Below are 14,526 nucleotides of genomic sequence, written 5' to 3' on the forward strand. Positions count from 1 at the left end.
TCTTAGTAATATAGTAATATGTTTGTGTTTGTGCATTAATAAATGCTTTTATCAAATTCCACAATTGCAGCGCTGTTATTCCTTCTCACTAACCAGCTGATTTTTGCATGCTTATTTCTTTTGCTTTTGTTACAAATGTTCTTTGAATATATAGTAAAAAATGTTAAAATATTGTTTTTCTCAATTTGTTAAACAATCCATCAAAAATTTTGATAATTCGCATACATATTTATTCAGTATTTCAAGAAGTACCAACAGCAATGTCGATCCTCTACTACCACAATCTCTCGAGACCAACAATCAGAAAACCGGCAAAAATCCTCTTCAAAACTATACTGCAGAGCAGCAGGACAAAATACTTACAATAGTGAATAAAGATGACGAGTTTTTAAAGTAAATGCAACTATTATATTATAAAAATATAAGTTAACATTAATTATTATACAACATTAATAATTTTAGTTATGATATAGCTAAAACACGGGCAGTAAAATTAATGGCATGGATAAAGCGTAATGGACCGCTAAGGAGTTTAGAAGACATACTTTTAATAGAGGGGTTTAGTTTGAGGATTGCCGACAAATTCTACAAAAGTATGCTTGGGCATGTTGATGAAACTAAAGGTATGTATGCACATGCATTTACTTGTATAGGTGGTGATTACTCAAAACTAAATAAATAATAGGGACGCATTCTGCACGACGCCGTACTTCTAGTTTCATCACTCCAACTATAGATGCTGAACATCGTGCGGAATTACGTTCCTGCGTTTCTTTACGTATTGGCGTTTGCAGCGTTACTTGGGCACGTTTGGAACTTCCGGATTCCGAAAGTATAAATGCACCATGTAATTTGACACATTGGCAACACCACGACGTAACAGAGAAAAAACTCCATTTAGGTGATTTAGTACATCAACTATTATATATAGATCATCTTGTACCAAACGCCGATTGCTATATTTTCGAAAATCCTCAAACGGCAATCAATAGCAATCCAGGAAGTGTGAATCAACAAAATATAAGCATACAAAAATCACAAGTTACAGCTGTGCTAGCATATGCTTTATGCGCACGCCGCAGATATGCTGAAGCACTGAAAAATGGACATGAAAGCTTAGCTAATGTCAACAAAACGACAGAAGAAATATGGCCAAATGTTTTTTATCTGCGACGCTTTTTAACAGCACGATTATTTAGCCAATTGGTGGGCACAGAACGTGTATCTTCCGAGGAAACTATACTTCAGCTTATGCGGACTCATTACAATGTGTCGCAATTAATATTTGATGATGAGAGTGAAACCGGACAAAATGAGAAAGCAAAGGATATTTCATTTCGTCACAATGTACAATTTTCGCCAGCACATCGTGAGATGTTTTCCCGAGCAGAGCGTTATCAACGTGAATTTTTGGGTCAAGCGCTGTTACTTAACTTGGCATTTATGCGTTTGGTAGTTTTGCAAGATGCGGATAGTATTGCAGTTGTGACGCGCAATCCTAAAAAAACAGAATCAGAGCAGTTAAGCTGTTGAGTCGCTATAATTATATTCTTCCTTCTAATGTAATTGTAAATTTACACAAAATACTTAACAAAAAAGTTTAATATTTTAAATATAAATGTTTAATTAAAATTTGTTAAATAATTATTTTTTAATTAATGTTTCTAAACATTTCCTGCAACATTTCTCTGCGTTCGTCATTGCTTTTTATTCTTCATTTAATTTCTCTTAGCCAAGTGGCAGCACTGGAACTGACAGCTGCTTCCAGTGAACATACAAAAGTCACAAACGTGGAATTTTGGAAATTCTTTACATTTTCTCGTCGAAAAAACACGTCAAAATTTAATCAAAGCAGAAAACTGTAGAAATATTAAAGCACGTATGCCACGACGAGAAGGAATGATATAAAAAAAAAAACAATAAAGTTGTTAGGTGTATTATTCGTAACGAGCAGTGTCCTTGGCGCTACGAAATCATACTTTTCTAGTAAATTCCATTAGCTGAGCACAGAAGTACCAATTAGCAGAAAAGGCTTATAAAAATATTAGTAAAAGTGCAATTATCTACAAAGCACAATGTCCAATTCAAGCGCAGGACCAACCAAACAGGATATTGAAGCAGTGTTTCATCGACTACGTTCACAACCTGCTAATAAAGTAAGTACTCAACACTGCTGACTACTGTGTAAAAAAAGTATCTTCTGCTATATGGCACCTGTTAAAAGGCTGTTTGTCAACAATTAGACTGGTGTCTTCGAAAAACAACAACACAGCCTTTTTCTAAACTAATCGTTTTAAAACAAACAATTTTACGTTTCCACATAGGCTTGTTTCGATTGTTCGGCTAAGGCGCCCACTTGGTCTTCCGTTACGTATGGCATTTTTATATGCATCGATTGTTCTGCAGTACATCGAAACTTGGGTGTTCACTTGACTTTTGTGCGCTCAACAAATCTTGATACCAACTGGACTTGGGTGCAGTTACGTCAAATGCAACTTGGTGGTAACGCAAATGCCGCACAGTTCTTCCGTCAACATAACTGTGTCACCACCGATGCACAGCAAAAGTACAATTCTCGTGCAGCTCAATTATATCGCGACAAGTTGGCAGCTTTGGCACAACAAGCTATGAAAGTGCACGGCACAAAGGTGTGTAGCATTTGATAATTGTTAAATAATTAATTGTTTTCTTTTAAAAGTTTGCTTACTTTTTTTAACAAATGTTATTGTTAAATTTTTCGTTATCTAAAAATGGGTTTCTATGAATTTAAATTATATCCTTTTGTTTGTTAATGCTTTCATGTTCCTCATTTTTTTTTTACTAACTTGTCGCCTCTGTATAACGCCAAAATTTTCAATACTCGCCACATAATGAATCTGCGTACATAATATGTTATATGTAGCTGCATTTGGAGAATATCGCAGATAAGGCGGATGGCAATGATTTGAAATCCACCGTTGACGCCGAGGAAGATTTCTTTGCTGAGTGCACTAACGACAACAATAAGAAAACGTTGTTCGACAACAATAACAGTGAACGGGAAGTGAAGGTAAATATCATTAAAGCATGATTCACACACCGCCTTTGCCTGACTCGTTGTGTTAATATTTATACTGCATTTGCTTTACTTTGAGGTTATAGTAAACTTTCTTTTAATACTTCAGCTGGACATTATTACCAAAACTGCCACTCCAACACTCTCTAAAGACAAATCATCCACTGAAAACATTAGTGCAGGTGCACCGAGTGTAGATTTTCTCAATTCCGTTGTACCACCGCCGACTGTTGCACCTTCAATAGGTGTGCGCAAGATACAGCCAAAGAAATCCGGTGTAAGTATATATTTGCAATTTAAAAATATGAAATAATATTTAATATACGCTATTACAGTTGGGCGCACGCAAAGGTGGTCTCGGTGCCACCAAGGTAAAAACGAATTTCGCTGAAATTGAACAACGTGCAAACTTAGCTAATCAATGCAAGGAGGCGCCGGTAGTATCTGATAAGCCACAAACTGCTGAGGAGGAGCGTGAGTCGGTGGCTAGCATGCGTCTGGCTTATAAAGATCTGTCGTTGCAAAAGACACGAGAAGAAGAAAAATTAAAATCGGTTGATCCAGCTAAAGCAAAGCAAATGGAGCGTCTTGGCATGGGTTTCAGTTTGCGTGGGTAGGCAGCAACACTTGACTTTTTAAATATATATCTGATTTTAATGTAAATGTTTCATTTTACTCTTAGCTCGGATATATCACATTCAGCACTAAGCGACATGGAGACCATACAGCAAACATCTGCACCGAAGACTCAGACCAAAATGTCTAACTTTGTTTCCAATGATGAATTGGTTGATATTGATAATGTTCTAAGTGATTATTCGAGCCATTTATATATTGATAATGTTGTTGCGCGTGGCAATGGTGGTGTGAAAATTTCAAAACTGGATAAAACTGAATTGGAAATGATGGGCTTTGAGGCAATTGAACCCATTGGTGGTGGACATTCCAATATTACTTCAATGTTTGCTGGCGCTGATGGTGATGCGAAGCAAAAGCCGCCTGCTAAGACCATAGCGTCTAGAGGCAGCGAGAGTAGTTCGCAAAAAACTGCAAATAAATCCAAAAGCATGACTTTCGATGAAACTTCGGCACAACAGAAATTCGGTAGTGCTAAAGGTTTCGGTTCTGATCAGTTCTTTGCTAATGACTCAAGCAAAAGCGATAGAAGGAAAGCGAATCTGACGCGTTTCCAGAACTCTGATAGTATATCATCATCGGAGTACTTCGGCAGAAATGAACAAGGCAATGGCGTACGTGGGCAAGGATCACGTGATGGTGCGTGTAGCAGCAGCATAGCAATAAAACGCTAACAATAATAAATTATTTGTATTTACTTTAGCCGCCGCTGTGGTTTTCCAGGCACCCGATTTGGACGATGTTAAGGAGAGCGTGCGACAAGGTGTACACAAGGTTGCTGGTCGCCTAAGCTCTATTGCGAATGATGTCATGTCATCGATTCAAGATAAATATGGCTACTGATCGAAAATGTTATTGCGTTTTGTATCGAGACGCACTTTCCACTTACTATGCATAGTTAGTAATTGCATTTGAAAGCGTATATTATTGTTCAAATTCAACGGAAACAAAAAGAAATCAATTACAGGCATATAAAATTGCTAGAAAATTAATTAAAGCATATAAAATAAATAAATTACAGCAAGGTAAATAGTTTTCTATAAATATTCAGAAGAAAAAAAAATAAACTCACGAAACTCTATTTACGGAACAAAAATATTAAAATGCCATCGGAACCAATATAGATAGCTTTGCGTCATTTCACGTTTTTTTTTTTCATAATAATTTTTGTGACGTTGTTTCAACTATTCTATTTTGCCACACTCTATTACTAATTTTTCCGCAACTCTTTACTTAATTTCATAAACATAAATCTACGGTACTGTTTTGCCGTTATTTTAAACTTTTGTATCATTACCAATTGGCGCTATTTTTTCCATTGTATGTATGTATTTAGCTGGTTAGCAACGCATTGTAGAGAGCACCATTAGGAAATAAGTGGAAATATGTATGTATAATCAAATGTATAAATATAAAGGTTTTAAATTTTCAAATATTTTACATTGTTAAGCTTGTATATTTTTTTTTTTTTAGCTTTTCAGTAACTTTACCTTCCATATTAGCAACTGTTTAGATGTAATAGAAATCGAAAAATGTATGCCGGTTTTTAATTGTAACAGAATTTATTGCCTGTTTCCTCCAAAAATATTACTTTTTAAGCTTTTTTCATTTTAAATTTAAAATTTTTTTTAATTACATTTTTTTAATTTTTTTCTTTCTTAATTTTTTAATTATTTTAACATTTGTGATTTTTTTTTTTCTTTTTTCAATTTTAATATTTTTAGTTCTTTCTTATTTTTTAGTCATTTTTAATTTTTTCCATATTTTTTTTTTTAATTTTTTTTTCTTTTTCTTTATACTATTTTTTTTTTTAATATGTAAATATTTGTTTTTATTTAAATTTTTAAAAATTTAATGTTTAGGTTTTTTAATTTTTTTATTTGTACATATATCTTTATATTTTTGTTTTACTTTTTATTTTTTTAATAATATATTTATATTTTTTTTATTTGTTTTTATTTATTTATGTATATATTTTTATTTATATTATTATTATTTTTATTTATGTATATATTGTTATTTATATTATTATTATTTTTATTTATGTATATATTTTTATTTATATTGTTATTATTTTTATTTATGTATATATTTTTATTTATATTATTATTATTTTTATTTATGTATATATTTTTATTTATATTATTATTATTTTTACTTATACATTTTGATTACATTTATTTTTCTTTTTAATTGTTTTGTTTTTATTTTTTTAATAAATTTTTTTTTTTTATATATTTCTATATAATTTTTTTTTTTATATTTATATATAATTTTTTTTTATATTTCTATATACTTTTTGTTATATAATTTTTTTTTTATATTTTTATATAATTTTTTTTTATACATTTTTATAAAATTTTTTTTATATATTTTTATATAATTTTTGTATATATTTTTTTTTATATATTTTTTTATATATTTTTTTATATATTTTTTTTATAAATATTTTTTATATATTTTTTTATATGTATATGTATATGTTTTTATACATATATATATTTTTTAAATATTTTTTATTCATTTTTTATATATATTTTTTATTAAGTTTTTATATATTTTTTTTATTAATTTTTTTTATGTAATTTTTATTCATTTTTTTTATATATATTTGTTTAAATTTTTTTTAAATATTTTTTTTTAAATTTTTTTTGTTATATATTTTAATATTTTTTTGATGTTTTTTATTTTATTTATTTATTTTTTGTTCTGATGTATTTTATTTTATATATTTATTTTTTGTTCTGATGTATTTTATTTTATTTATTTTGTTTATTTTTTTGTTTTTAATATTTTTAATACATAAAGTCTGTTTCATTAATTCCAGATATTTTTTGATACAAGTATTTTATTCCATTATATCTATGTATGTGCATATGTATACTATACATACATATTGTATGTAGTATGTATGTATGTATGGCATATGTTTGAATAAAATGCTTCTAAGATGTATGTAAGTACTATGTTATATTTGCAGAAAAATTTGTTTAAATTGCAATAAAATTAGTCGCTGCACTTTTTAAAAAAATTATTTCATTAACGCCGCGAGTACACCGTAGTATCACTATGGTGAAAAGACCAACAACCCAAGTGTTAACAATTAATGTAATTCATTCAACCCACCACCACTAGCATTGAGATGACGTCAATGAATGGAGGAAGGTACCACTTCCAAGAAAGCCGGTATTAATCCGGATTAAGGGTTGTTATAAGGCCATCTAACTCCATATATTCCGATGAACTCAATAACTTAAAGCTGTTTAATAAAAGAATATTGGCCGGCATCGTGACTCCTGATATTGAGTCTAACCAAGGCAGATTATTTTTGAAGCCTGTGTAAGAAATTTTAACTATAACTTCGGGAAGGAATAACATAGCAATTGATGGATACACCTTAAGATCTGATAATGCTTTAAAATGCGTCTATGGGGACCGAGTCGGACTAAATATTGTAAGGACTGTCCATATTGTCATGTCAATACGAGTTGGGGTAGGTAACCAGCAGCTTTAAACTTACGGAATGCATAGTCGTAAGATATATTAGCAGAGGCCTCGTTCCTGTCGTGGGTCTACTTAATCAGAATGGACTCGGACTTTAATCTCGCCATTAAAGTCTTGCATTCTTCCAAATTAACAGCAGATAACAGCGAACCATTACATATTCCAAGGAGCTTCAAAAAGTAGACTACTATATGCCTGTGACACCGCAGCCATTACATATGTATAGTGCCGGCAAGCCACACTCATTATTCAAGGATAATCAAAAACGTCATAACTTGAAAGCTTTTATATGAAATTAAGGAGAGTGTGCCTGAAGCATTTGCAATCACTTCACACACTGAACCGATAAAGTTCTAATATCGTTTTACAAGTGTGACTTTGCAGGTGACCAACCACCAAGATATACAGAGATTTACTTTTTAGGGATAAAAGATTTTATTCGTCATTTTTTCTGTTGTCGTCATGTACAATTGGGCTAAGAAGTTAAAAACAAACATAAAATATTTAATTATAGAAACAATTGTTAAAGGGCTTTAAGATTACTTGTTCAGGCATTACATAATCAAGTCATTTGTGTTGCGCTAGCGGTTATGAAGTTTACAAAGTTATTTAGTTCTATTTAACGCGAGATATCTAGTGACGTCTGCTGGGGCGCACGTGAGCACGAGCTTGATCGGGATTACCATAGGCGATGGCGTGACTGGTGGCAGCACCACCCTCACCAGTGCTGAAGGAGTTGGCAATGGCGATGGCACCACCGGTAGCGCCACCAAAGTCGACAGGGAAGAAAGTGCCAGCTGGCAATGGCTTGGCGGCCTTTGAGCAACCGGCGCAACCAGCCTTAGCGGGCTTTCTGGCAACTGGACGACGAGCAGGTACTTTAGGAGCGACTGGCACTGGGGCGTAGACATCATCCTCCTCAACATCTTCGTCATCTTGCACAGCAACGGCGTTATCGGCATCATCTTCAGCATCGGCAGCTTGTTCCAATTCAACAATAACCTTCTTCTTGTTGGCTGGCAAGTAACGTCTGACTGGTTTAGCTGGAGTAACGGGAGCAAGTGGTGCTGGAGCGGGCAATTTAACATTCACATCAATACCCTTTGAGGCGACAGCGCTGCCAACAGCAGGTGCTTCCGATTCAGCAGAACCGGAGATACCAACCGACACGGTAGCGGTACCAGCATCAGCGACAGCGGGACTCTCAACTTCAGCAACAGTAGCAGCTTCACCAGCCAAATTAACCTCAACATCAGCGGCACCAACAGCGACAGCTGGAACATCGTAAGTGTATTCGCGGCCTTCCTTGGCATCATCGTCGCTGACCTCAGCGCTGACAGCGGGATCCAAATCAACTTGTACGGTTACTTTGTGTTGTTCCTCAGCAGATGCGACAGCTCCGGGGTAGGCCTCAGCAACAGAGTGAGCAACATGAGCACCAGCAGCGGCGATAGCATCATCTTGCACTTCACCAGAGAAGCCAGCGGCTTCAGCGGGTCCAGCAGCAGCAACAACACCATCGGTGGCTCCTGTGTGGACACAATCTTTATTGGGCGTTTATGATATTCAAATATTTTTATAAGGGTTATGGGCATGCTGATAGAGTGTGGTAATAATAAGCGCTTTACTCACCTTGCAGGTAAGTGCCAGTGGCAACTGAATCGCCAGCAACGAGTGCGGCAGCAGCTTGGTGAGAGCGGGCAGCACCGAATGTGGGTTGGACGTAACGCATGAACATCATGCGCTGTGGTGCGGCATAGTATGGGGCCGCAGCGGGTTGTTGATAGTAGGCCAACCCTATAACAGTGGCAGGAAGGGGAAGTGGTAAATTATTGTAGAAAGTATAATAATTGGAACGATTTTATGCAAAGGGCATCGTGTAAAATTTAAAGTCTAACCGAACTTGAGCTTTGATTAGACTTAAAATTCAAAAACTATTTCCAAGGATGGCTTAGTCGTTTTTTTAAACTTATTTATATATAAAAATTATTGAATTTCGGTAGTAAAAAGTAGTAGTAAATTAATAATTTTGTTCTTCAAAAGTAAAAAATTCAAATCTGAATTTTTTATTTAAGATTTTGGATTATTTTGACGCTTCGTTTTAGACTTCAAGTTTAAAAGATACGATCTTTTGTATCAAGTGAGTTTTAAATTTATAACAAGCTTTTGAATTAAATTCTGCAAATATTCAAATATTGTGTTCCAAATTACTAATTTGTAACAGTATTATAATTAATTATTTATTAAAATATTTTCGAAATCGAATTATTTTCGAAAAAATTTTAAAAACAAATTTTTCAATTTGAAATCGATTTTTGAAAATTGTAATTTGCTTTTATAAAAATAATTATAATTATTTATTAATCAAAGTCTTTTCGAAAAAAGTTTATGAACGCATTTTTCAATTTAAAATCGATTTTTGAAAATTGTACAATAATTTGCTTACATAAAAACAATTATAATTAATTATTAAACGAATTATTTTCGAAAAAAGTTTAAAAACGCGTTTTTCAATTTAAAATCGGGTTTTGAAAATTGTTATTTGTTTTTATATTGTAAAAAAAAATTATAACTAATTATTAATCGAAATATTTTCGAAAAAAGTTAAAAAACCGAATTTTTCAATTTAAAATCGATTTTTGAAAATTGTAATTTGGTTTTATAAAAAGATGTATAAATAATTATTTAATCAATTTAAAATCGAATTTTGAAAATTATAATTTGTTTTTAAAAATTATTACTTTGTTTCTATAAAAAGAATTATAATTAATTATTAATCAAAATCTTTTCGAAAAAAGTTTAAAAACGCATTTTTCATTTTAAAATCGATTTTTTCAATTTAAAGTAGATTTTTGAAAATTTTAATATGTTTTGATAAAAATAATTATAAATAATTATTAATCAAAATATTCGAAAAAAGTTGAGAAACGCGTGTTTCAATTTAAAATCGATTTTTGAAAATTGTAATTTGTTTTTACAAATTATTAGTTTGTATTTATTTTAAAATTATAATTAATTATTAATCAAAATATTATCGAAAAAAAGTTAAAAAACGCAGTTTTCAATTTAAAATCGAATTTTGAAAAAAAATTTTTTTTAGTTTACTTCAACTAAATTCCTTTCCGAAAAATACACACAAAGATGAAAAATTGAAGCTTATTCCAACTCACTAAAAACTTGTTATAAAATTTTTAAAAACACTAATTAATAAACGCTAATATTTATTTTTTTTTTTTCAAAAATTATTTGCGAAACATACTCTTCTTGGCAGGCAATGCCTGGCTGCAGGCCACCAAGCCGCAGATCACAATTAAGGCGAAAGTTGCGTTGAATTTCATTTTGAGCACTTGTTTTATGTTGTTGCTGTTGTTAATTTTACACACGAATGCAAGTACGATGACTTTTATCCTTTCAAAAAATTTGCTTTTGATTTTTAGTCGAATTAATGTTCACTTCACTCGTAAGACGCGAGAGACTGGAGCTAAACTTAGCACTTAAGTTTCCACCAAAGAAGTGATGTCTTAACAACGATTCGCGTTAGATTTATATACGAAAATCGAACGTATACGAAATATACGGCATAGGCAGCGAACAGCAGTGGTATTGGTCGGCGGCGTTGAACGGACGGACACACCGACAGCTGGACAGTGGACGACAAATCAAAAATGCGAAAAAAGCAATAACCGAAATCGCACGCGTTTTGTTTGTACTCGAGCGCTTGTTTTTGTTGTTACTGCTATATTTTTTCATCATTTTGGCGTAAATTTTGTTGCTTTTACGCCACATTATCATAGTGTATTGCAAATTACGCGCGCGTTACTCCTCCGCCGCGTAGGACTATTTAGCATTCAGGCGATGTGCTCATAGCGCGCTGTGCAGCCGCCCGCCACCCACACACACCCGTGCGTTATAAGCGCTATATTAGCGGCTTTCTGTCGCTGATTAGCTGGCAGACACACACACACACATATACACAAATAAGCTTCTTTGCTTAGCGGCATACGAGCGCCTTCGGCGACACATCCCATTTCGTAGCGTCACTTCGGTTATTGGTGTTACGGCGGCGCGTCTGCGCATAGGTCTCACAAATATCAGCGCATTCATTGCCTCTGTGTCGCTGTGCATTGATTTTGACAAATTTGCGAACATTTCATTAAGCCAAATTATGTTCACATAGCACTTTTATGAAGCGTTAATTATTGTGTTTTCATGCAGCCAATAGCTCTGAAAACACCTTTCATATTTAGCTAGAGGATCTATCAGCTTTACTAGCGCGCACTCGAACTGTTTACAAAATTCGAAATTCATTTTTGGGTTTTCCAAAATCTACATAAACAGAAAAATATGCAAATATGCTATAATGAAAGTATTTTGAGCGTGTTTACAAATGTAAAATCCGTAAATAAATCTGTGCCCAAGCATATAGTAGCTGCCTAGGCAGGCTTAGGGCATATTTTTTTGAAAAAAATAACATAAAATTGCCATTTGAATAAGGTATGAGTTCTAATCACATAAATTGCTACGCATTGCCGGCTCGTGTCCGCTCTTCAAATATCCGCACAATACCTATAAATGTTGTGACTCAAGCGGCTCATTGGGTTTGGAGCGCCAGCATGATCGATTATGTGTGAAGCATACTTTTAGGTTATCTGATTTCAGTTTTTGTGTGTTTTATTGGGCAAATACTGATTGTATCTAATTTCATTGCGGTTATTTTATAGTTTTGTGGTTATAAACCCGTTAAATTTGTTACTGTATATACTAAAAAGTTTTATCGGCTCTAAAACAATGATCACGTGATTTTGTTCATTAAGTGTGTTTGGCAGCTATATGTTATAGTGAGTAGCCCAATCTGAATAATTTATTCAGATATTAAGGCATTGTCTGGGACAATAATCCGTGCCATATGTTGTGAAGTATCTCATCAAATCAAAAAGTTTTCATACAAGGTCTTGATTTTGAACGATCAACGTGTATGACAGTTATATGTTATAGTGATCCTATCTAAACAATTTGTTCGCAGATTTTAACGTTTCTTTGAAAAATGAGCCATGCTAAATTTCGTGAAGATAACTTCTCAGGATGTTCGAAAAATTTCAGACTAATATCTATGATCATATATATATATATATTCAATTGGGTTTCCAACGTTTGCTGCTGGGTGTTACAAACTTCGTTTAGGGTACAAATATTTTGTAGAATTTGATAGGTACAGCCGCTGACGCCTTTGAGAACAATTTTTTCTACTATAATCTTCTTGATTTATAGTGCAAAGACATAGACTCTGAATACGTCCGATCTCCAGAAAGATTTTTTACAAAAACGAGGTAAGCTACAGTATTCCTAACTAGAGTTTTTATAGTATTTAAGGAATTTTATTTTAAAAATCGAGAAAATACCGCGTATATTTCGAGACACAGCTTATAAATTGATAAGGACTCATTTTCTTCAAAAAATTTTGTATGAAACTAGCTGTGAATCATACTTATGACAATATTTTTCCACGTGAGCTTTATACGGCCTTTAGAACTTGTTCAAAAGCTGACGCTCTACACTGCGTTTCTCGAAGTTTTACTTGGTGACTTTTACTTTTGTTGCAATTTTCGTCGTTTTTGATAGAAGGATCTGGTGCTTGCGTTAGAAATTGTATTTGAAATTCTGTACAATATTTTTTAAGTTTTAAATACATTTTTTTTTTTTAAATCGAATATCTATACTATTTTTGGTACAAACCATTATGGAATATTCCTTGCTTTCTCGCAGACTTAATTTATTTTTATTTTGCTTAGAAGACAAAGCCATTCACCTTGATAAAATAAATTGGCAAATTTTTCAAAATGTAAACAAAGTCGCCGAAATTATAAAAACTTAGATGATCGAGCTGATAGAATTTGATTGATTGACATTTTAATGGAACTTTTTTGACACTTTTTTCTGCTAGAAACCACAGTAGAATGCCAAATGTTTGCCCGAAAGACAAATGAACTCATTTAACTGTTTAGTATTTATTACGAAATTGGGGACAAAATTCCGAAAAAATCAGTAGTATTTTTAGAAATTTGCATTAAACGGTACACGAAGGTACAAAACGGCGCAATCTGGCATTACAAGCATGTTTGTGCATAAAGATAACGCATCAAAATGTATAAATTTTGGAGTTTAATGTTTAACGAAGTGTGAGGCGGTTGGAGCGCAGAACAAGTATGGCGTGTATTTAAATATGTGTGCGGGAGAGTAAATAGGTGATTTCAAAGGTTTCATTTAGTGGGTTATAATATTGTATTTTATTTTAATGTTAACAATATATTTTCTGTTAATTTATTTTTAATTGCATAATAAAATTTGTTGATTTATTGGCTAAACGAAAATATGTTTCAAAATAAAATATAAAAAAAATTATTTTTTTTTTTCACAAAATTTTTGGGTAATTGAACCGTGGCAAGGTCAAAGCGAATGATGTTCGAAAAATTTCTATTATTCATATTAGAAAACAAACAAGTATTGGGTTTTTTTGTAGTAAGCAGTAGCTAATACGATTTTTTTTCCAATTTTTTTCGCAATTTTTTTTCACATTTTATTATAATTTATAGAAATTCCCAGCATATTCATCTTTCCTTACCAGGTTATGCTTATACGTTTTAACGCTGCACGCCAACTGCATGCTAAAGCGGCTAGCATACAACTTTTTCGTATAAAGCCAGTGTTAGTTTATTGTGACAAAGCAGCTCGAGTGACTATTTCACGCCTGCACATGTCATTTACCGCTCGCTCCACTTTTTTTTTACTACCGCCTCTGCTGTCGGCGTCGGCTACTTCTTTCTAATTCTAATTCGAATTCGCATTCGCATGCTACTTATTCTCCAGCATATTTAGCCGAATTTGTATTTGAAAATTAGATTGTTTATTTTAAATATCTATACAGGTTGTGTGTTTGTTTGTTTTTAGTGAGTTCTTTTAGAATTCCACGCATGCCGCTAGTTTTTTGTGTGTATACACGCTTATTTACATACAATTCGTAATTAAGAATAATGATTGCAGCGTGCGCTTTGTGCGATTTCAAACAATTCTTCTGATTTTATGCTAATTGTCGCAGTGTTTATTTCATAGAATCCTTAAGAAAGCCAGTTCCTTTTTTTGGTATTATTTATTTCACACAACTTTTCGCGGTTTTGTTTTACTTTTGTTTGAAACGCATAAATTCAAAACGGACTTAATGGCTCCGCTTGGGAATTACTTATGAATATGTGTACTTTTTTTATCTACTTCTTCTTCTACTTCTTCCTTTTCTAAATTGATCAACGCCAGTTTCATTTATGGCTTATTGTTATGCA

General features: G+C 32.7%; 3 protein-coding genes and 1 long non-coding RNA gene across 5 annotated transcripts; 2 read left to right on the plus strand and 2 right to left on the minus strand.

Moving 5' to 3' along the window:
- Positions 1–111: 111 nt before the first annotated feature.
- Positions 112–1,644, plus strand: LOC106623605 (uncharacterized). Its single transcript, XM_014243181.3, has 3 exons — positions 112–393; positions 463–623; positions 686–1,644. Exons 1-3 carry the CDS (start codon positions 161–163, stop codon positions 1,531–1,533), a joined length of 1,242 nt encoding a protein of 413 aa, XP_014098656.2. The 5' UTR covers positions 112–160; the 3' UTR covers positions 1,534–1,644.
- A 144-nt stretch (positions 1,645–1,788) lies between these two features.
- Positions 1,789–5,131, plus strand: ArfGAP3 (ADP-ribosylation factor GTPase activating protein 3). Its single transcript, XM_014243177.3, has 7 exons — positions 1,789–2,156; positions 2,325–2,648; positions 2,903–3,049; positions 3,165–3,332; positions 3,391–3,668; positions 3,738–4,330; positions 4,395–5,131. Exons 1-7 carry the CDS (start codon positions 2,076–2,078, stop codon positions 4,532–4,534), a joined length of 1,731 nt encoding a protein of 576 aa, XP_014098652.2. The 5' UTR covers positions 1,789–2,075; the 3' UTR covers positions 4,535–5,131.
- A 2,475-nt stretch (positions 5,132–7,606) lies between these two features.
- On the minus strand, positions 7,607–10,720 carry LOC106623602 (uncharacterized). 2 transcript variants are annotated; one of them, XM_036360906.2, is made up of 3 exons: positions 10,455–10,720; positions 8,828–8,992; positions 7,607–8,724 (listed from the first exon to the last, which is right to left on the minus strand). In XM_036360906.2, exons 1-3 carry the CDS (start codon positions 10,531–10,533, stop codon positions 7,829–7,831), a joined length of 1,140 nt encoding a protein of 379 aa, XP_036216799.2. In that variant the 5' UTR covers positions 10,534–10,720; the 3' UTR covers positions 7,607–7,828. The 2 variants fall into 2 exon arrangements, with proteins under 2 accessions (XP_036216799.2, XP_036216798.2); XM_036360905.2 differs by having other exon boundaries at positions 7,607–8,739.
- A 1,808-nt stretch (positions 10,721–12,528) lies between these two features.
- On the minus strand, positions 12,529–13,192 carry LOC118680575 (uncharacterized). The gene is made up of 2 exons (XR_011397037.1): positions 12,929–13,192; positions 12,529–12,853 (listed from the first exon to the last, which is right to left on the minus strand). It is a non-coding gene; the product is annotated as an uncharacterized lncRNA (long non-coding RNA).
- Between the last annotated feature and the right edge of the window lie 1,334 nt (positions 13,193–14,526).

This window comes from Bactrocera oleae, chromosome 6 (genome assembly GCF_042242935.1).
Source record: "Bactrocera oleae isolate idBacOlea1 chromosome 6, idBacOlea1, whole genome shotgun sequence".
Taxonomy (NCBI): domain Eukaryota; kingdom Metazoa; phylum Arthropoda; class Insecta; order Diptera; family Tephritidae; genus Bactrocera; species Bactrocera oleae.

Excerpts from the sequence above, each read along its gene's own strand:
- LOC106623605 (XM_014243181.3), top strand. The coding sequence starts at position 161 with ATGTTAAAATATTGTTTTTCTCAATTTGTTAAACAATCCATCAAAAAT. Across the intron at positions 394-462 it reads AAAGATGACGAGTTTTTAAA|TTATGATATAGCTAAAACAC; the intron begins GTAAATGCAACT and ends TAATAATTTTAG. Across the intron at positions 624-685 it reads GCATGTTGATGAAACTAAAG|GGACGCATTCTGCACGACGC; the intron begins GTATGTATGCAC and ends AATAAATAATAG.
- LOC106623602 (XM_036360905.2), bottom strand. The coding sequence starts at position 10,533 with ATGAAATTCAACGCAACTTTCGCCTTAATTGTGATCTGCGGCTTGGTG. Across the intron at positions 8,993-10,454 it reads GGCATTGCCTGCCAAGAAGA|GGTTGGCCTACTATCAACAA; the intron begins GTATGTTTCGCA and ends CCACTGTTATAG. Across the intron at positions 8,740-8,827 it reads CACTGGCACTTACCTGCAAG|ATTGTGTCCACACAGGAGCC; the intron begins GTGAGTAAAGCG and ends CGCCCAATAAAG.
- ArfGAP3 (XM_014243177.3), top strand. The coding sequence starts at position 2,076 with ATGTCCAATTCAAGCGCAGGACCAACCAAACAGGATATTGAAGCAGTG. Across the intron at positions 3,050-3,164 it reads ACAGTGAACGGGAAGTGAAG|CTGGACATTATTACCAAAAC; the intron begins GTAAATATCATT and ends TTAATACTTCAG. Across the intron at positions 3,669-3,737 it reads ATGGGTTTCAGTTTGCGTGG|CTCGGATATATCACATTCAG; the intron begins GTAGGCAGCAAC and ends TTTTACTCTTAG.